At 41.1% G+C, this 23,284-nt stretch overlaps 1 protein-coding gene across 1 annotated transcript in view; it reads left to right on the forward strand.

Moving 5' to 3' along the window:
- STK32B (serine/threonine kinase 32B) overlaps positions 1-23,284 on the forward strand; it is a 283,372-nt gene that overhangs the window by 232,847 nt on the left and 27,241 nt on the right. Inside the window, exons 8-11 of the mRNA XM_032792001.1 lie at positions 3,778-3,894; positions 6,029-6,154; positions 16,350-16,481; positions 17,247-17,311. Of these exons, the coding sequence (XP_032647892.1) occupies positions 3,778-3,894; positions 6,029-6,154; positions 16,350-16,481; positions 17,247-17,311 (440 nt within the window). The remainder of the gene's footprint in view (positions 1-3,777; positions 3,895-6,028; positions 6,155-16,349; positions 16,482-17,246; positions 17,312-23,284) is intronic.

The raw sequence follows: 23,284 nt of genomic DNA on the forward strand, positions 1-23,284 counted from the left end.
AAGCGGAGCCAAAACTGACTCTTGTGGAAGGCCATTGTGGAGATGTTTATGGTGACTGAATTTCTCCCTCTCTTGCAGAATGGAGCTTTGGCTGGTAGTGCAGTTCATCCAGGAAATGATTATCGCCTTACATGGAATAACTTTCAGCAGCTTGGCAGTCAGACTGATAGGCTGCACATTGTTGTAGGCTGCCATTAGATTAATAAGGATTACACCAACTTTTTTTCCTGACTCAAATGCATCTTTTATGTCAGTGAGATGAAGTGTTTGATTTTGAATGCATTGTCCCCTCCTAAATCCAGCCAGAATGTGAGGCAGCTGAGGTTCAACTACTTCATTAATCTGCATCAGGATTCATCTTTCCATCACTTTATAGAGACAAGGGGAATGAGAGTAATACCTTTTATTGGACCAATTTCTGTTGGTGAAGGAGACAAGTTTTTAAGCTTACACAGGACCTGAAGAAGAGCTCTGTGTTAGCTTGGAAGTTTGTCTCATCAACAGAATTGGTCTAATAAAAGGTATTACTTTACCCACATTGTCTCTCTAATGTCCTGGGACCAACACAGCTACAACACTACATACATCAATTTATAGGTAACACATAGCAGAGAAATTGGCTGGCAGCTATTTGGTTCTGTCAATGGTTTCCTTGGGTTGGGAACTATGGCCTTTGCTTGGCAGCAGGCTTTTGGGATGGTGCAATTCTGGGTACAACAAATCAGAAACTGAAGCATCTAGCTTTTGGTGATTGGTCCAAAGTGATTGATTAGCTCATCGTGGATACTATATAGGCCAGAAGCCTTATTAGGCTGCAGTTGTGTATAGCCAGGTTGAGTTCTGAGCAGTCAAAGGTGCCATCAGCATTGCATCTACACGGCACCTGCCATCTCTCAGAAGCCATCATTTTAACTGCACATCTGAAAACTTAGTCTTATCTAAGCACTCTGCCATTGGCCACCAACTGGGATGCAATTAAGTTTTCTGTAACGGGGTATTCTTTCTTGCTCAGACTAGAATCTCTGCTTGTAATAGTTCATCAGGCTTTGTGACTGAAGTGAGTGTAATTCAATTTGGAAAAAACAATGAGGAGCCCTTGTGGCACCTTAAAGTCTAACAAATTTATTTGGGCATAAGCTTTCGTGGGCTATAACCCACTTCATCAGATGCATGTAGTGGAAAATACAATAGGCGGGTATAAATACACAGCACATGAAAAGATGGGAGTTGCCTTACCAAGTGGGATGCCTTACCAAGTAGGTGGTGGCTAGTGGCGTTCTGTTACTTTCTTTGTTGGGCCTGTTCTGTAGTAGGTGACTTCTGGCTACTTTTCTGGCTTTGTCAATCTGTTTCTTCCCTTCCCCAGGTGGATATTGTAGTTTTAAGAATACTTTATAGAGATCCTATAGGTGTTTGTCTCTGTCTGAGGGATTGGAGAACAGAATGCCACTAGCCATCATCTACAATCCCCAACTAAAATCTTTCCAGTGCACCATCAAGGATCTACAACCTATCCTGAAGGACGATCCCTCACTCTCACAGACCTTGGGAGACAGACGAGTCCTCACTTACAGACAGCCTCCCAACCTGAAGTAAATACTCACTAACAACTTCACACCACACAACAAGAACATTAACCCAGGAACCAATCCCTGCAACAAACCATGTTGCCAGCTCTGTCCGCATATCTATTCAAGGGACATCATCATAGGACCTAACCACATCAGCCACATCATCAGGGGCTCATTCACCTGCACATCTACCAATGTGATATATGCCATCATGTGCCAGCAATGCCCCTCTGCCATGTACGTTGACCAAACCGTGCAGTCTCTGTGCAAAAGAATAAATGTTCACAAATCAGACATTAAGAATTGTAACATTCAAAAACCAGTAGGAGAGCACTTAAGTCTCCCTGGACACTCAATAATAGACTTAAAAGTGGCCATTCTTCAACAAAAAAAGTCAAAAACAGACTTCTGTGAGAAACTGCAGAACTGGAAATAATTTGCAAATTTGACACCATCAAATTAGGCCTAAATAAAGACTGGGAATGGCTGGGTCACTACAAAAAATAATTTTCCCTCTGTTGATACTCTTTCTTGTCAGCTGCTGAGAATGGGCCACATCCACCCTAATTGAATTGGCCTCATTAGCACTGACCCCCCACTTGATAAGGCAACTCCCATCTTTTCATGTGCTGTATATTTATACCTGCCTACTGTGTTTTCCACTCCATGCATCTGATGAACTGGGTTATAGCCCAGAAAAGCTTATGCCCAAATACCTTTGTTACTCTCTAAGGTACCACAAGGACTCCTCATTGTTTTTGCTGATACATACTAACACGACTATCCCTCTGAAACCAGTCAGTTTGGAAACAGTTTCTTTCCATTGCTCTTGCCTGGTTTGATCTAGAAGGTGTAAAAAGGTTTCTATGTGTATCAAAAACTTCCTATTCATTCTTGGCAGATTTAAATTCCTTTTATAGTCTAGTTGTGTCACTCCTGTAAACTCCAAGTATGCTCAAGTTAAAATATTATACCATCCTTACAGCTTATAGAATGTAAAAAAGCAGTTTTCACAGGCTTCTAAAGTTGTGTCCTCAACAGAGAGCAGAACAGGATTTAGGAGTCAGAATTCCTGCACTCTATCCCTGACTTGGCCACTGACTTTCAGTGTACACTGTGAGGCTTAAATGAGGTTTCCAGAGTGCTTTGAGATCCTTGGGGGGAAATGCCATATACATGCAAAACTATAATTCTCCAATTTTCCCTTTCTCATCCTCTGCATGGAGCAAATCACTAGTGACTTGATTCTCAGAGGGACTAAGCAGCCACACTTCCTATTGAAAAACATGGGCGCTGCAGATTCCTAGAACCTCAAAAGATCAGGCCAAAATGACCATGTCTTGAAGCTCTTGGACTGTTCAAATTAACCAAAGAACATCAGTATCAGCATTTTTCACAATACCTTAAAATATGATGGAGGTTGGAGCAATGTAATAAGCTTCAAAACCAAATTGTTTTGTAAGATTGGCAGGTGTAGAGGGAAGCATGACTGCAAATATGCCCAGTAGCTGCCTAAACAAACAAGCTTAAATTCACCACTTACCCACCTGGGCATGGGGAATATGGATGGCCTTGAGATTAAGTCCCTGGACTGGACTGGGGTATAGAGGATCTGCTTTTATATTTTTGCTCTGACACAGATTTCTCATGTTATCTTTGGCAAGTCATTTAATCTCTCCATTGCTCAGTTGTAAAATGAAGATGATGATTCGTCCTTTCTTTGTCTTCTCTGTTTAGACGGTAAACTTTTGGGGAAAGGGACTATCTATTACTAAGTGTAAATACAGCACCAAGCACAATGGTGCCCTGATCTCTGTTGTGGCCTCCAGGCTCATCTGTAATAATAAATAATAACAATTAATAATAAAATAACCTACATGTCACACAGATGGCTCCAGAGACAAAAATATTCATAAATCTAATTTGAACTGACCTTGAAAGCTTTCCCACTGCTATAAATATTACAAAATAAAAACAAAAAAAAAATTTAAATTACTGTGTATTTAAATTCATTAGTACCAAAGAAATTCACACGCAATCCATATGAGAAGGGTTAGCTTTTAAGATATTGTAAGTCTTGTATGTTTAAAGAAACACTGTTTTCTAGTGTAAGCAATACTGAAGTCAGGCATACAAAGATTTTGTATGCTCTGTTTATAACCTTCCTTACTGATTTTACATTAATATTATTTTAACTTCACCACAGAGGCCATACGAAATTCATTCAGCCACTCCAATTGATGAGGTCCTCAACATGTTCAAGATAGAAAGAGTTCATTACTCATCCACATGGTGCAAGGGCATGATAGCATTGCTGAAAAAGGTAAGACAGTACAAGCGCTATTTGCACTTGCCTTCTCCCCCAAATAATCCAGTGGATATCATAGAAGCAAGATACAGCTCATACATGTATCAGGTTGTTTTAATCTCATGGACAGAGCGAAAGGTGCCTTTCTTTGGCTTTCCTGAACAGCAGAGATGCTGCATTGTGTCCTATGAAGTTGGTTTATTATTGTTATCATACTGGTCTGAAAAAACAGTTCAATTTATCTTTTAAATTACGTTTTTATAAGGAATTTGATTATTCCTGAAACAAGCCTACAGACCAAGGGTGTCTATTTTCCACAGATCCAGCAGTGGCACCTCCTCTGTTGCCCTGTTCTTGCCTCAGCCCTAGTTTGGGGGCATCACATTCTTCATTTCCATTCAGTCCTTTGCCTCTCTGCTGAGATTGCCAGCAAAGTTACCTAAAAACCTAGGAACTGCCTCTCTCCTTGTGCCATGCTCCCGTAATTGCAGCAGCAAAGGTTCTCAGGCTGGATCCTCGTCGCTATAAGTGACCAGAAGCTACAGGCTGGACATTCTCCATGAAGTCCCATGACACTGAAATTTGCTTTCCTCCATCAGTCCACCTGAGCCCAGATTTCTTCATCTCCAAGTTACACAGCAAGGTATATCTTTGAGCAGGAAAAGAGTTGCCAACTTTCTATCACACAAAACTGAACACCCTTGTCCTGCCCCCAGCCCCTTCCCTTCCCTGAGGCCCCACCCCTGCTCACTGTATCCCCCCTCCCTCTGTTACTTGCTCTCCCTCACCCACTCGCTCATTTTCACTGGGCTGGAGCAGGGGGTTGAGGAGCAGGAGGTGGTGAGGGATCCAGCTGGGGGTGCAGGCTCTGGAGTAGGGCTGAGTCAGAGGGGTTTGGGGTGCAGGAGAGGGCTCCGGGCTGGGGGCCAGGGCCAAGGGGTTCAGAGTATGGGAGGGGGCTCTGGACTGAGGCAGGGGGTTGGGATGTGAGAGGTGGTGAGGGCTCTGGGGTGGGGCCATGAATGAGAGGTTTGGGGTGCAGGAGTGGGCTCTGGGGTGTGGCCAAGAGGTTAAGAGTATGGGAGGGGATTCTGAGCTATGGCAGGGGGTTGGGGTTTGGAGTGTGGTACAGGGTCTGGATGATGCTTACCTTGGGCAGCTTCCCAGAAGCAGTGACATGTTCTTCACCTCCTAGGTCCAGGCAGGCCACACAGCTCTGTGCGCTGCCTTCTCAGCTTCCAGTGACCGGGAACCCCGGCCAATGGGAGCTGCGGAGCTGGCACTCGAGGCAGGGTCAGCGTGCAGAGCCTCCCTGGCTGTCCCTCTGCCTAGGAACTGAGGGACACGTCGCTGCTTCCGGGGAGCTGCGCAGAGCCAGGTAGGGAGCCTGCCAGCCCCGCCAGCTGGTCTTTTAATGGACCAGTCAGCGGTGCTGACTTTAGCCATCAGGATCCCTTTTTGACTAGGTGTTCTGGTTGAAAACCGGACACCTGGCAGCCCTAAGCAGGAAGCGTTTTTAAATGTACCACTGGAGCACTGGGAGATACATTTCAGATTTACATTTGGTAGAATGAGAGATCTGGTTTTTGTTATATGGAGCAATGAGATGGTCAATTTTCACTGTTGTCAGGGAGCTCACAGCAAAAACATATGATAATGAACTGAAAGAATGCATGTAAGATAGTGTCAAATTATGATGGGAAGTTGTTTTTTTTATCACTTGGACTCTTGTCCACTAGTAAATGGACTAGTGCTACTAACTCATTTCATATTCTATAGGTCACTGAACAGCCCTCAGATGGTAATTACATTACCTTAATGTTATATGCCATGTTATTGTAGCCATGTTGGTCTGAGGATATTGGAGAGACAAACTGGGTAAGGTAATATCTTGTGCTGGACCCATTTCTTTTGGTGAGAGAGACAAGCTTTCGAGCTACACAGAGCTCTTCTGCAGGTCTGGAAAATGTATTCAGATCATCACATAAGTTATTTTTTAAAAAATATTGGGACTTGTAAGAAGTATGCGATGGTTCTCCAAGCTTTTCCTAATTAAAAATCCTATTATCTACATCAGTAAGATGCATTTACCCTTCTTGAAATCTTTATGGCATACAGTGTCTTAGAAAATGCATTGTTTCAATCACAGCTCCTCACTAAGGATCCCGAGTGCCGCCTTTCAAGCCTTACAGACATTCAGAGCTCTCCGTACTTAGCTGATATCAACTGGGATGCTGTCCTGGAGAAAGCTGTGACACCAGGCTTTGTTCCGAATGTGAGTCAATAGTCTAGATGATCTAAATTTGCAAATCCTCTATCCAGTTATCGCTGTCATTTTAACTGTTTACTAATAGACATTTGCATTTATTTCTCCAAGGATGTTTCAGTGTTTTCGTCCTGATGTACAAACTAAATTAAATTCTGCTCTCATTCACCCTACCATAACAGAGAGCAAAATTTGCATTAGGTTATTGGACAATGGTTGGTGTGGGCCTGTGCTGTGAGGTGGCACTGAGCATTCTCCCTCTCAGGTGCTTGGCTGGCTGGTTCTTGTTCACATGCTGTAGGTCAAACTGATCACCATATGTAGGTTCAGGAAGGAATTTTAAGCCAAGTCACATTGGCAGTGACTTTGGGTTTTTTTCCTTCCTCTGCAGTGTGTGGATGTGGTTCACTTGCCAGGATTATCTGCGTATATCTCAGTTAATCATTTTTCTGCCTGCCATTGCAGGTACCTCAGGCAGTGGTACGCTTTAGCCCCTCCTGTTCTCTGTCTGTGACACACAATAGTTTAGTCTCCTGTGGGCTGTGGATCTAAGTGAAGTTGTTGGGTTTAGTGTGTAAGTGCTGGGTGATGTCAGTGGCCTGTGATGTATAGGAGGTTTGGTGGTTCCTTCTGTGACAAAAAAATAATTAAACTCGGTTCACTTTATGTTTTCTTTCAGATAAAAATGGCTCTCAGTCAGAACAGAGGGTAGCCAATTTTAGGTCTGATCCCTCAAACACACGTACTTAACTTTAAACACATGAGCAGTTTGAGTGAAGTAAGGGGACTGCTCACATGCTTAATGCTACACATGTGCATATGTTCTTGCAACATAAGGGGCTTTGCGTCTTTATAATATCCTCTGATATGAAAATATTCTATTCCTGAAGAATAGGGGGACTTGACTAGATGACCTCTCGAGGTCCCTTCCAGCCCTACCTTTCTATGATTGGTTTATTTTCTAGAAGACAATTTTCCACTTTTGAAGAGTTGGATTCTGTTTTTAAAAATGATTTACTGAATGAAGGCACGTGAGAAAATGAATAAAAAGTAAGAAATGATTTGATTAAATGCTTCTCAGGCTTCATTCCATCATCATAACTCTTGCGAAAATCTCCCCAGAATGATATGCTTGTCACAGATTTGGGGTTGGTTCAGGTTTTTTTCAAACCTGAAAAACATGGGCCAGCTCCCACTAACTTTGAAGGGACCTGATCAAACCATATAGTACTTCAGGTATAGATGGTATTGGTTAATCAGGCAAATGAAGCTAGGTGAATTGCAGAGATTATGTTCTTGGTCTCTTTAGGGAGAGGTGCTAGCTGTACTTCCTGGCATCTGATTCAGAGTTATTACTAGAAGCCACACACCTCATCTTTTCAGCAAAAGTGTACAGTGCATGGGCATTACACAGCTTCTAGCAATGAGCTTAGAAGAGCATGACCCTTGTAGCTGAAAGAGCACCGTCAAGCAAATTGAGAAGGGGGTGGGAGAAAAACAGCCCATCTAACCTGTTTTAGGAAATGATGGATGACATTCACTTTAGCAACACACACACAGAGCCAGAACATTTTGACTCATATGGGTACAGCAAAAAAGAGTTGGAAGGTAAGCTCCCTCCTCACCAAACCAAACCAGGGTGCAGGACACCTTCCCTCCTACCCACAGCTTCTGCTCCAGCCTAGGGACTGGGGTAATGGCCACAGTCACTCCACACCAGTTGTGCAAGGTACTGGACCTATGGACCCTCCCCTGACCAACACCTAGATCCTCCCTGGCTCACTCCCCAAGTGGACTCTTCAGGGCCAGCACAAAAGCCATGTGTGTGACACATAAGGAGAGTACAGGCACCCCTTCCAGCCATTCAGCTGGTTCCCCTTCCCCCCGATCCTCATACAGTCTCTGTGCAGGGTTTGCCTTGCACCAATCCTTCATAGCAGGAGTGAATTCTTTTGACAAGAAGTTCAGCTCAACTACTCAAAAACTAAAGATTACCTCCATTCCTTGTATTTTCAATGCTGCAAATAACGTTCTCTTAAACCAGTGCTTACTTTTAAGTCACTGAGTCAAATTCAACCCTAGTGTGAGCAGCACAAGTCCATTGGCTTACATGAGGGTGGAACTGGGACCAGTAAAAAAGCTTATAGTAAATTTTGAGGGGGTCAGATACATGCTATCTGACCTTAATAGCATGCACTACCATAGATGTGATTATCTTCACAGGTATATGCTAATACAAAAGCAAAGCAAATGGAAATATTTGGCTTTTTTTTTTTTTTAACCTTTTATGTATAACTCCAAAATACATACCTCTATTTAATCACAGCTGCTAAAACGATGCACTGATTGCAAGTAGCCGCTTCCAGTCGTAATGTGAAAAAAGATGAAATCCAGAGTTTTTGAGATTAAAAAGAACCTAAAACATTTTGGGTTTCAAATAGGACAAGTAACATACTAATTACCCTTTCTTATTCTGACATAATGATTATTGTTACTGCAGCCTAAAGTTAGAAATTACAAATGAGATACCAAAATCTTGCATAAATTATCTTCAGAATCATCCTCATATATATCAGTATTTATCATTTGGGCTGTCATAAACAGATAGCTAAGAGTTAATGTTTCTTTTACCTGTAAAGGGTTAACAAAGGGAACCAAACACCTGACAAGAGGACCAATCAGGAAACCGGATTTTTCAAAGCTTAAGGGAGGGAATTTGTGGGTTTTTCTTGGTCTTGGGTCTTTGTCTGTTCTGTGCTCTCTCAGCTATGAGAGGGTCTATTTCCAGTCCTTCTAATCTTCTGTTTCCCAGTTGTAAGTACAAAGTTAGCAAAAGTATAGTCTTTTAAATTGTTTTGCTGTATTTGCATCTGTGTATCTGGCTGGTGGAGTCTTTATGTGTATTTGGCTATAAGTACTTTAAATTGTATTGTTTTTGGATAAGGCTGTTTATCCCTTTTCTATTGTTTATTCATTTTCTATAAGTTGAAAACCCTGTATCTTACCATCTAGATTACAGAGAACTGTTATTCTATTCTTTCTTTCTTTTTTTATTAAAAGTTTTGCTTTTTAAGGCCTGTTGATTTTTTTTTCTAGTTGACCCACCAGGAAATTGGTGGGAGAAAGGAAAGACAGGGGGGAGGGGAAAAACTGCTCTCTGTGTTTAACTCTCCTAGTGTCCCAGGGCGGGAAGAAGCTAAGGGGGAAGAGAGATAGAATCTTTTCTGTTTCCTTGTCTTTGGGTTTGTCTCTTTGTGGAAGAGAGGAGACATGCTTCTTGGTATTGTGATGTAAAGAGGTTGCATCAGTAACTCTCAGGTTAGCCCAGAGAGGAAATTCTGGGTGGGAGAGAGGTGGGGGGAATGGTTTATTTCCCTTTGTTAGGAGACTCAGGGCATCTGAGTCTTGGGGTCCCACAGGGAAGTTTTGGGGGACACAAGTGTACCAGGCACTGGAATTCCTGGTTGGTGGCAGCCTATCAGATCTAAGCTGGTAATTAAGCTTAGAGGCTTTCATGCTGGTACCCAATCTTTTGGACGCTAAGGTCCAGAGTTGGGAATTATATCATGACATGGGCAGATAACAATATTTAGCTTAATCTAATTGTTAAATTGTAATAATTTTCTTGTCAATGGAGATGTAGTTTTGATGAACAAAATGTATCGCTTATGACTTCGGTGGATCAGTGACAAATCACATCAGCTGGAGATCTCCCCCAGCATCCCTATTAAGACACTAACTAAGGCTGCGATCTTGCAAATATTTATGCATATGAATAACGTTGCAGATGTGAGTAGTCCCATGGAACTCAAAGTTACTCATGAACATGCTCATGCTCCAAAACCTCTGTTAGTCTATAAGGTGCCACAGGATTCTCTGCTGCTTTTACAGATCCAGACTAACACGGCTACCCCTCTGATACTCATGGTCATATTGACAGAATCAGAGCCAAAATTTTGCACCAAAACACTTTAGGTGCCTAAAAATTTCACGCACCTAAGTTTGAAAATTTCACCCCTAGTTCTTTATTTTCTACGGTTCTTTACTTCTCTTTAACTTGTTTAATATATTTTTGGCAGATTCCGGGTTTTGGGGGTGGGGGTTCCTCCCTAATTCAGATCTTTTTAAGGACACCTTATCTGTCATGTTTTCAAGAGAGTCGAAACAAGTTTCCAAACCTTCTGTTGCAGGAAAAAGTTATTTAAAAATAATTTAGGAGGCAGATGCAGAAGCTAATTGTTTGGTACTGTTTCTCAGACAACTGAATCGCCTTCATAACTGTAGCTGATTACAGAGAAGGTAATGCTGACTGTGAAACGAGAGACTCCTGTTTACTATTTCCATCCTATTTGGAAACACTGATGTGTCTGCCATTAAAAATGTATCTAAAGATGCATTACCCTATTGTATTTTGGTTTGGTTTGTCTATGTCTAGCAGGCATTGCATACATACACTGTACCTGTTTTTTCCTGATCAGATCCAAAAAGAAAGCAATATCATAGACATCTAGATCCAAAATGATTCCAATGCTAATGTTGTCTGAATATGGACTTCCCATAGAGGGATACAAAATTCCCATCCATCAAAGGTCAAAACATTTTTAAAGGGGAAAAAAATCATAATCCTCCACTACTAAAATTAAAACAATTTCCCTAGCTAAAACACCAACTCTCATTGGCATTTGGAACTACTCTTAGAAAAATGATTCTTCAATTTACAGAGGCACATTAAGAGGCAGAGGGGAAACCCATTATACCAGATGTAACTAATTCAGATAACAGCGAAAACTAGTTCAAAATAGAAACTCCAAATCTAGGTTTAGGAGTTAAAAGAACACCCTTCCACATTAGTTACAAGGGAACCTAATGAAATACACTTCTCCAATTAAAGGAAGAGAGAAGTAAAACTGCACGCAGGTACACTCAGACCTAGTTAAAGATTCAATTAAAAGCTTTGCCAGAAGCTTCAGACTAGTTGCTTATATAGCAGGGGTTCGCTCCTCTCTGCTGAACATGTGTATGAGGAAGGCTAGTGAAGAAATAGGTGTCTCAGTGCCTTTGTGTTACCACCACCTTATTTTATGTCTCCATCTTGTCTGACTGAAGACCAGAGGACTGGACTGATGGAAAGCTGTTTTCCCTGGAATTTGCTTCCCTTATCCTATCCTCCCAATGACTCTGGCAGAACCCAGCTTAGTTAACTTTTGGGGCACACTACAAAACTCATCTTGGGTTGTGGATGTTTTGATGTTGGGGGGATGGGGGGCGCTATTTATTATTAGGGTAGTGTTACTTTATTCTGGGTGCTTTTACTCAGCACTCCTGTGTGCATGTCCACAATACTCTTGCCACGTTCCAGATACAAATGGATTTTGTTCCCACAAGGCCCATGGTGGAGGCAGGGGGGGAAGAAGGGGCACGAAATTTCATGCTATATATACTTGGTCTTCCTGTTTTGAAAGCATTATATTAGAAGGGGCTATACTGTTATTTCACCATCATGTGGGCTTCTTTCTAGTCATCTGCTGGCAGTGTCAAGCCCTTTATTTCTCTTAGACATTTTCTTTGTTTAGTATTGAATGTTGGAGGAATCAATCAAGAAGGTGATTTAAATGTAATTTTGATTTTCCATAGCCTTCAAATTTACAGAGAGAAAATGTCTCAAATGCTGGAACAAGTCTCTAAACTATATCACCTGAAAAAGAAAGTGAAAAAAATGAGAGTGCATTTTTTTTTATAAAGTGCTCTAATCTAGAGGCATCCATAAAAAACAGCAACATAGTGATTGCTACAGACTCCAGCAGAACTTATATTTAAGCTAAATATATTTTGCCATACTCACATCATACTAATAATTAAACAACAGACAACATTGTAGGAAAGAGGATAATAAACTGGCCTAGAAAATTAACCCTTCCATCTGGGGACACAAACAGCTATATCAATGGATCTGTGATGGGTTGGGCATAGAGGTCTTTTAGTGTCTGTTGGCATGGGGGTGGAGGGGTCTTCCACCACAGAATCATAGGATTCTAGGTCTGGAAAGGACCTCAGTAGGTCATCTAGTCCAGTCCCCTGCACAGAGGCATGGTTAAGTATTATCTAGAACATCCTTGACAGGTGTTTGTCTAACCTACTCTTAAAAACGTCCAGTGATGGAGATTCCACAACCTTCCTAGATAATTTGTTCCAATGCTTAACTACCCTGACAGGAAATTTGCCCTAATGTCTACCCTTAATCTCCATTGCTGCAATTTAAGCCCCATTACTTCTTGCCTTGTCCTCAGCGGATAAGGAGAACAATTTATCACCCTTTTCTTTAGTTTATAACAGACTTTTATGTACTTGTTATCATGTCTCCCCTGATTCTTCTCTTCTCCAGACTAAATAAACCCAGTGTTTTCAATCTTTCCATGTAGATCATGATTTGCAGATCGTTAATCATTTTTGTTGCTCTCCTCTGAACTTTTTCCAATTTATTCACATCTTTCACAAAGTGCATGGTGGGAATAGGGCCAGAGACTTGACTGGTGGTATTCTGGTTACACCAGGGAAAAGCATAGAAGAAAGATACTCTAGTGGTTAGGATGCTAGCTAGTGATGTGGGTTCAATTCCCAGCTCTGCCACTGACTTCCTGCATGTCCCACAGGTCTCCAGCTATAAAATGGAAATAATAGCATTTCCCTACATCACAGTGGTGTTTTCAGAATAAATAAATGAAAAATCTTCAGGTGCTCACAGACTGTAGAAATGAGGACAGAGAACCACGCTACTGGGGCTGATGAGGGAGCTGCTGCTAATGCCCCACCACCAAAAGCTACACCTGCTGACCCAGTGGGATCAGATGATTAATCACAGACTGCTGACTGGACACCACTGAGTATAAAGCTTCCTCTTTCTGTCTGATCCCTTGTCTGAGCACCTAGCTGCTAGGCTTGTGATTACCTAGACCTCTGAGAGCAAGTCCCTGCCTCCTTGCTTGGTTTCTGCTAACTTGCCGTGTTCCTGTTTCCTTACCCTTACCCTCACTGTTGATGGTGGCTTTGACTCTTGGGGTGGCCACAGCCCTGACTCTTCTCCTGGCTCTGGCCACTAAATCCTACAGCCCACTTTATGGCCCTGACACTTAGAGACAGAAAAGCAAATCTCTAAATAAACCTAAACCCCAGATAAGGTTTGCTTTATGCATAATCTGGGCCTCCTGTGAACTTCCTCTCCTGGGACTCAGACCTCAGGATAGTGTCAGCAGAGGAAAAGGCATTGTGTGTGAAGGGCACTGGCTGACACCTTGTTTGTTTGTTCTCCCCATTTACATGATCAAATGAGTTTAGATCTTGCATGTGCACCACAAACTTTATGGGCTCAAACAGATCTAAGGTACACAATGCTTAGGAATGTGCCAAGCCTTTTTTGACCCATGTTTGTTAGGTCAGCTTAAAATGATCAGTTTGTTCCTCTAGACAATTTGTATGGTAAAGAAGGACTGTCAGATTTGAGATGGCTTGTTTAATTTTCGTATCAATGTGATTGTCAACAGAGCTAACTGAAAAGTCATAGACAGGACAGGACACTTAAGGTATTTTCTGCATTTCTATATTTCAGTATACAAAACAGTTTAGCACACAGAATATTCTACTCCCAGAGAGAGAGAGAGAGAGAGAGACAGATGTTTAAAAAAAAATAATAGCCAGTGACTTTTTTCAGTTTTTTTTTTGTTTATATCAATGTTTTTTTACTATTGACCTTTGGAATCAGTTTGTTTATTTTTACATCCTTTCATATTTTCCGTTGTTTACAAAACTGAAAATGCTCAGAAGCTGGAATTTTTCCTCTCTTTCATCTTTCTTTTCCACTGCACAGCTATGGGAAGAAGGTTCATGGCCCCAGCTCTTAAGTCCTGATGCCAAACAAGCTTCTTCCAACAGCAACATCTGAATCTCTGGATGACTCCTACTTAGCATTTATGTAGTACTTTTATGTTCAAAGCTCTGCACAGACATTCATTAATTAACTTTCACACCTCTATGAGGTGAGCATGGTCAGGATTATCCCTATTTTAAATGTGGGAAAACCAAAACCGAGATGATATGACTTTCTCAAGGACGAACAGCTACTGAGTAGCAGAGCCAGGATTAAAACTGACTAGTTCCTGAATCCCACCAGACTATTAGAGCTAGTTGAGATTCTTTGATCATTTTTTTTTCTCCTAGCAAAATATCGTTCTGTTGAATTTAGCATTTTCCCCAGAAAATGTCAATCTCAACTAAGATTTTTGATTTTCTTATCAGGAAAATGGAAAATAAAAAAAACTTGTTTTGACATGTTACATCATTTCATTTTTATTGAAAATGTCAAAAAAAATCCATTTAGTCATTTCTGATAACCAAATTTTCAGAATTTTTAATTTAGTGAAAATTTTGATATTATGACTTTTAATTCTAATTCAGAATGGAAAATTATATCAAAATCTCAATTTCCCACAGAAGGAAAATTCTGCATTCAGTCTTTCACTCTGTTACAGTAGTGCAAATCTGTAGTAACTTCCCCTATTCCCCCTGCAAGCCACTCCAGGTTTTCAGTGGCACTTCGGTGGCGGGCCCTTCACTCGCTCTGGGTCTTCAGTGGCAAGTCCTTCAGTGCAGCAGAAGACTTGGAGCGAGTGGAGGACCTGCCACTGAAGTGCTGCCGAAGCCTTGGAGCGGCACTTGGTGAGTACAAGCGCCACAAGCGGCGGGGCGGGGGAAAGCCACAATTGGCGGGTTTTAGGCTGCTCTACTGCCACCGCTTCATTCTTCGGCAGCAATTCAGCAGTGGCTCCCTCTCGGAGGGAAGGACCCGCTGCCAAATTGCTGCCAAAGACCCAGCCCTGTCCGAGGCCCCCTGAATCCACTGGGCAGGCCTGAACTTCATTGGATTCACTCCAGTTTACACCTTTATAGTTGAAAATAGAATCTGCTCATTTATAATTTTACTCTTAATCTTTCTTTCTGATTTATTCACTGGCTGTTCTGCTGCTTGTGTTGTGCTGTAGCAATTGAATGGCTCTCAGCTCACACTGACCTTGTTTGAGTAAGGTAGTTAAGCATATGTATGTTTTTAAACAATGTGGCTTCAGTAGGATTACTCAGATGCCTAAGTACCTTGTTCAAGCAGAGCTACTTTCACTGGATGGAAATAGATTCCCTCTTCCTAAAAGTCAGTCCATTTAGTGCTCTTGATTTAAGAGAAAAGGCCATAAACAAGCTGATTCCACTCTAGTTGAAGCTAATGTCAAAACAGTAGCCTGGTTTACCCTTCTATGTTTTCCCAGCATAGCTGTGCCTGCAAAATCCCTAGCAGAGGTGTAGTTATACCAGCAAAAACGTCCTTTTGACATGATAAACTTATTTTGTTCAGAGAACTGGTTTAAACTATATCCACAAAAGCACTCTTTTGCCAGTATAAGCTGTGTCTCCATAAGGAGGATTTGCTGGTATAGATACAGCTTTCTAGCAAAGACAAGGCCCATCACTGATTGCAATAGGAGCAGGCCCCAATACTAAATTTCAGTCTGTGTTGGCATCACATTCTCTATAGCAAATTAAAAGATCTTCTGTATGGGGAAAAATATTAAAGCTCTTCATGAGGTGTTCAGGGTGTATCACAGGATTTTAGCACAATTCCCAGCATCACAATAGAGAGTCCTCTAATTAAACTGACATTCAGCTACCTGAAAAATCTATCAGTATATATGTTTTCTGCACAAGCAATGCCTCTGAATCACTTCCTGGCCTTGCCTCATTTCTGCGGTTACTTTAACAAAGTGGAGAAAATTCCGCATTCATTGGGTTAGACTCCTCTCTGTTACAATGGTGTAAATCTGGAGTAACTTTATTGGAGTCACTCCAGATTTACACTTGTATAAGTGTGAAGAGAATCTAACCATTTATAATTTTTTACAATTGTATGTTTTACTCCATCATTTAAACTTTGAACTTCATTACTGGAAATGAAGGTCACAGTTTCTGTTTCACAGCTGGTTCGCTTTATATAGGCCAAATATATTGGGCTTCTGTTTGTATTGTATTATATTGGGCTTCTCTTTATAATTTTGCCCCACACGTGGTCCCTTCTGGCCTTCGTATCTATTGAACTAATATTGAACAAGCCAAACAAAAGACATAATAGTATTCTGAAAAATAACTTTGTACCCTTTTGTAACAGAAAGGAAGACTGAATTGTGACCCTACATTTGAACTAGAAGAAATGATTTTAGAGTCCAAACCCCTTCATAAAAAGAAAAAACGACTTGCAAAAAACAAATCCAAAGATGGAGCAAAAGAAAGCTGTTCACTGGTAAGTCATGGACTATTGGTGTAATCAGCATCCCATTTCCTTTCTTTGAAGGATTTGATCGATCAAATTCAGTTTTAGCATTTCTGAAAATGATTTCGTCCCAATGTTGGTTAATCTGCAGTCCCAAAACAAGCCACAAAGCAATGATTTATTTCAGTCATGAAAATAATATGAGCAACTTCAAGATGTAAAATGCTAAAATATACACCTTTAAAGTAAGAAAATTGCTGCCAATTGGCAAATGCACTTCCCACACAGGGATGGAAGAAGTCATAAGGAGTTCTTATCTGCAGCTGGTACTTAGGATGCAGCACACAAGCTGTATGTTTATAAAAGTTTTAAGGAAAATCACAAATATTTTTCTCCTCCTTACCAGTCTTGACTTATGTATCCCACATCTAAAGGCTCTTTATATAAAAATCCTAAACTTTTCAAGGAAATAAAAAATAATGATTTTCCAGGCTCAAATTTTCAATGCAATGATGTTTTATACATACTGTTGCTGCTTCAAGTGGTTTTGAACACTCACACATTGTAATCTTCTTAGAGCTATCAGACCTTAAAATGTTCAAGAATTCTGTAAAGGTGAACATCTCCCTTTACAAAAAATTCAGACAGCACAATACATACATCTTGAAGAATCTGGAAAATGCCGCTTGTTCATATTAATTTGTAAGCTGTTTTGTTCAACACCGGTTCTGTTGTTGTGATTTTGTGTACAATTTTCTGTCATATATAATCAACATATTTGTGCTGTTTTTAAAGAATGCACACCTGCAGCAGTGCTTGGAAAGTGTGAGGAAAGAATTCATCATATTCAACAGAGAAAAGTAAGTGCATTCTTTAAACGCCTGTTTAACATACACTGCTGAAATTAATTGCAAAAGGCGGAGGATTCCCTTCCCCCCAAAAAAAGTCTTAATAAAAATGATTAATGATCCACACTAGCATGAGTTAAAAGCCGTTACGTGAAATAAAAGCCATTGATTTCCCTGCTGTACTGTCTGTGGTGTAGCAATTTTGTTATTCTTCCGTCTCTGAAAACAATCAGAATGCTTACGGTGAATGTGTGGTAGAAAGAGGAGGTAATTGTCACTGGTAGTCTCCAGAGAAGCAGTAACAATTAAGCAAAAGGACTGTTCTACAAAGGGCCTGCTTTTTCACAAGTAGAACATAAGCAAAAGAGGTGATAACTCATGAAATTTTAATGACGTAAGTTGCAGTGTTCCGATGTAGATATTCTTTGTGTGCTTGGCCTCCAAAAACCAAGACTCCATTACTCCTTTTCATCATAACTCAACATTCAGAGAAAAGCGATACCTCTTTGCAGCCAGCAGGCATGCCTTAGTGGTCTAAACATTAGCTAGAACCACTGGAAACGGGTTTGAATCCCAAGAGGGTAAACACCCTCATTTGTCTTAATAATGCATTGGATTCCATGTAGTTTACTAGATGGGGGTCTCTTGGATATAACCATAGAAATTGGAGACCTGTCTGTTGTGCATTGACATTAAGGATCCAGTGGCAATTTTCATAATAGAAGGAATTACCCCAGTCTCCTTGACCAAATTTTCCTTTCCCCTGATCTCACTGTTTTCAGTAGTTTCATCTGAAAGTGTCATTAGCAAGAGCAAGCACAAGGATGATTTTGTAGCTTAGTGTCACAGATCCCCAGGATCACTGCAACACACCCAGCTTTGGAACAGTCTCTAGGAGGAACCCTTCAGTGTGCCAGACCCCATAGGGGTTTTACTTTTCCTCCAAGGTAAGCCATGCAGCTTCAGTGCCTCCTTGGAATGTACCTCTGAGCCTTCAGCATTCCTTCTTCACACAATGAATTCCATTCGGCAAGTCTAACTGAGGTAGACTCCTGGTAGAGGCTTGTATACTTTTCATGGATTAATGTACCTCACCAAGCATTGGCAGTGACATTCAACCAGCATTGTCAAAACAGGCAGGTTTATTAACTGGAACATGGCGTAGGTAGACCTTAAGGTAGTATGCAGAACTGAAGGTTAAAGCATAATCCATTTCTGGTTAGCCCAGAGCCCAGGCAAGCTGTAGTGATTCCTTTTGTTCAAGATCTCTGTCTCTCCATCTGACCTCCTTGGTCAGACTCCAAGGGAGAGCCCCAGCTCCTTCCAGCAACCAACTCTTATCTCCCACCTCATACTTCTCCAATCTTTTGTTCTCCAGCTGGGAACTGTTGGGCAGCATCCCTGCTGAGAGGTGGGGAAATCCAGATCTCTCTGGGTTGTTGGTTACTAGGTATCAATGGCTATTGGGTTTGCCATTGTTTTCTCATCTGCTCCAGGGATATGGAGACTAAGGCCCAGACTGCTAGGTGACAGTCACATCAATGTCTCTTAGATGCTGGGAGAGCAAACTGTCCTACTACAGTGTGGCATAAAGGGGAAACTGAGGCACACATAGGTCTCATAAAAGTATTACAAAAAATTCCCACTTTGTCACACCTAGTGGTTAGACCAGTCACTCCAGAGGTATGAGACCCAGGATCCATTCCCCCTGTTCTAATGACTGTACTTTAAAAATTATTTATTTGGAACAGCTTCAACAGGAGAAATTGAGGAATCCCTACATCAGAATACATCCTATAGCCCAGTGATTAGGACACTCACCTGAGAGATGGTAGATCCATATTCAAATTCTTTTCCCCCTCAAATTGGGGATCTCCCAGAGCCCACTAGGCTAAAAGTTATGAGGAAGATCCTTCTCCCGGTTGTTTTATGTGAGTTTGTTTACAGCAGGGGTAGGCAACCTTTCAGAAGCTGTGTGCCGAGTCTTCATTTATTCATTCTAATTTAAGGTTTCGCGTGCCAGTAATACATTTTAACATTTTTAGACGGTCTCTTTCTGTAAGTCTATAATATATAACTAAACTACTGTTATATGTAAAGTAAATAAGGTTTTTAAAATGTTTAAGAAGCTTCATTTAAAATTAAATTAAAATGCAGAGCTCCCCGAACTGGTGGCCAGGACCTGCGCAGTGTGAGTGCCACTGAAAATCAGTTTGTGTGCCGCCTTCAGCACCCGTGCCGTAGGTTGCCTACCCCTGGTTTACAGGTACCTGATCCATTAGACGAGCTTTGAGCACACTTACCCTGCAGGCCTGGTTTGTGCAAACACTTTCAGGCTTAGATGTCCAGATGACTAGAGTGAGGCTTCAGTGCGCATGCTCAGAGACAGAATCACAGGTGCCTAGAGAACTTTTATTGCCAAACATTAGATGCAGAGCAGGTGTAGGCACTTACAGGGTTCTGCGGCAGCTAAACAGAAGTTTTGTGAATCCTGGTAGGGCCAGATTCTGGGATTTTGACACATAAATTGGCAGTTAGGCAAATAAGTCTTCTTGTGATTCCAGTTCCTAGTCTCTAAATAAGATGTGTGGGGGGCGGTGCGTAGAGTCGTATTCTCAGGGTGGATGCCAATGTATCTGTTCCAGGATCATATGTTAGGGGAGCCCAAAATGTAGTAATGTTTGCAACAGGAATAAAAAATAAAGGCCATACTTGTAGGATGGGGGATTCTCTCCCGGGAAGCTTTGACTGTGAAAAGGACACAGGGGTCTTGATCGAAAATCAGCTGAACATGAGCACCCAGTGCGATGCTGCAGCCAAGAGAGCTAATGTAATCATTGAATATATAAACAGGAATATCAAGCAGAAGCAGGGAGGTTATATTACTTTTGCATTTGGCTCTGGTCCCCTGTGTCCATTTCTGGTGTCCACAACTCAAGAAGACATTGGTGAATTGGAGAACGTTCAGGAGAACAATTAAGGGATTGGAAAACATGCCTTATACTGAAAGACGTAAGGACGTCAGTCTTTTTAGCATAACAAAGAGACGATTAAGGGGTGACTTGATCACAGTTTATAAGTACCTACCTGGGGAACAGAAATCTGATAGCAGATGTCTCTTCAGTCTAGCCAACAAAAGCCAATGGAAGTTAAAGATTATACAAATGTAGACTTGAAATATGGTGCATATTTTTAACTGTGAGGGTAACTGACCATTGAAACAACTTACCAAGAGTTGTCGCAGATTCTCCATCACTGGCCATTTGTAAATCACAATTGAATGTTTTCCTAAACACTGTGGTCTAATTCAAACAGGAATTGATTCACAGGTCAGACTAAATGATCACAGTGGTGCCTGCTGGCTTCACAATCCAATCTATGATGAGTAATTCCTTTTTACTTGATTCATTAGACTGAAAATCTTTATTTTGTTATCAGCTCATAGATGGTAGCTATTTTAATTCTTGCATGTCATGAAAAACAATGACTGAAAAGACTAAATGTTAGATGGACTGTGAGATGGGTGTGTAAACAACAGGGAAAGGAGTAAATTCACTAGAAGGAAAGGAAAATCCTGGAGTACATCTGCATGTCAGTCAAATTATCATGTGTTTCAGTCATTTGTTGATTGGCTTGACAGTGTAAAGGAGAGAGACCCATATGTAGGCCTACAACAGGCCCTCCATTGTTGTAAGTTAATTGAGAATATTGTTATGTTTTACTTTCAGCACTGAATTGCATTAGGGCTTCATGTACTTTTCGGAGAACAAGGAAGTTAAATTAAGTTGATAACAGTGAGTAAAGGTCAGATTTTGAAACAGAAAGTGAATTAAAGTTTGTGTGAACAGAATCAAAGCAATGACGTACAGGAAAGAACAGAACCCAGAGAGAGTAAATCAGCATAGTCCTCTAGATGACTTTCTTCAGAGATTTCCAAACAATGCATTTCCAGCCAGTTGCACTGACCCAGGTCTTTCAAACTGGCTTGGTTTGAATCTAGTTCTTGTGATTATCCACTGATGGTGACAGACATAAATTGTTCCTGTGGGAGCAATATCAGATACTATGTGACCTTATTAACGTAGTTACCGATCATCACCATTTCCATCCATAACTCATTATTTTTTTTCTATCTTCGCATTCCTTCCCTTACTACCTTTGCTTAAATCCATATTCAATTGCAGCTGCTAGTGCTACTACCTCATACATAGGTAACTCACCACTGTTTCTTACATGACTATACATTTTTCTATCACTGTTTCTTTGCACACATAAGAATTGCCTTTATAACTCATCTGTTTGAAAATATTTGATTATTACCTCAGATGAACGTTCTCTATAAAAAGCCAAATTCTGCTGTGACTGAAGCCTTCTGCCTCATTTACTTCAGTAGCATAGAAACATGTAAATCAGGTCAGAATTCAGCACACAGCTTTCAGGGGAAAGGATGGTAAGTCCCCAGAACAAAGATGCACCTCTACTTTGATATAACGTTGTCCTCGGGGGGCCAAAAAATCTTACTGCATTATAGGTGAAACTGTGTTACAGCGAACTTGCTTTGATCCACTGGAGTGTGCAGCCTTGCGCCCCCGGAGTGCTTCTTTATTGTGTTATATCTGAATTTGTGTTATATCATGTAGTATTATATCGAGGAAGAGATGTATCTGTGAAAAGCTTAATGAGCTTTCTTATCAGATCATCTTTTCTTGAGCAGCAGGTTCTGTGGTACAGATACAGTAGGATTAGGGATTCATAGAATATCAGGGTTGGAAGGGACCTCAGGAGGTCATCTAGTCCAACCCCCTGCTAGAAGCAGGACCAATCTCCAACTAAATCCTCAAATCCCTAAACAGCCGCCTTGAGGATTGAACTCACACCCCTAGGTTTAGCAGGCCAATGCTCAAACCACTGAGCTATCCCTCTCCCCAGCCCTGTAACACCCTTCAATTTAATCCCCCCAAAATCTAGATCAATTCTGTTTGGTGGATATACCAAGTCAGTTGTTGTCTCTGACATCTGAGAATATCCCTAGAATGCCTGACTTTCTCTTACTATGTACCTTTCATCCTGCACCAGATATCACACAACAGAAAATATACAGTATTTATTGTGTTATATTTTTCAGTTTGTGGTACAACAAGGAACTTTTTGACTATAGTTAAAGGAAGGTCAATGGGACTTGGAGATTCAAGAATGGGCTCTGTAAACTGTCATAACTCTCCACCAAAAGTATAACTGCCAACTGACTACATTTTTTGCAGTGTTTGAATAGGTAGAATCTAGCAGATCACAGTTGGCAGAGATGGAATTCACACACTATGTCATATATACCTTTTGCAGATGGCTAGATAATCTCCACTGCAAGAAAATGATTGGAAACTGATAAGTACAGGGAGTGTTATGAGCAGGGTGAACATCAAGACGGTAAAAGCAGCAGAGAATCCTGTGGCACCTTATAGACTAACAGACGTTTTCTGACTCAAGAGGGTAGAGTCAGAAAAGCCCCAGGATTCCATTAAAATGTATGGACTGAATCAAAAAGACTAATTCTGCAGTACTTCAAGAGTTATCAGCTGTGTCTAGCACTGTCCTTTTCTGGTAAAATTGGAGAGTACCTTGATGTTAATTCTTTTTTCTGGACAGTCTCTTAAAATGGCTGCTGAGTTACACACGTCCTGGACAGTTGTAAGATTTGATGGAGTAGAGATTGGTAGGATGGCATACAAGATAAGAGAGGGCATTACAGGCTGAGTGTGCAGCATGAAAGAAGGCCCAGGGTTAATTGTGGGTGAAGATGACGTGACGAGCATCAGGACATGCAGAGTCAGCACAGGGAAGCAGTGATATGTATTTGTATAATAGGAATTGGAAATGGAGGAATCAGGCTTATGCTAACTGTTTTTCCTGCACATTTGATTTAACATCACAGGACTCACCAAATAAACAAATGCATTGTAGCCGAGATTTTCAGAAATAGGTGCCTAA

This window comes from Chelonoidis abingdonii, chromosome 5, assembly GCF_003597395.2.
Source record: "Chelonoidis abingdonii isolate Lonesome George chromosome 5, CheloAbing_2.0, whole genome shotgun sequence".
Taxonomy (NCBI): domain Eukaryota; kingdom Metazoa; phylum Chordata; order Testudines; family Testudinidae; genus Chelonoidis; species Chelonoidis abingdonii.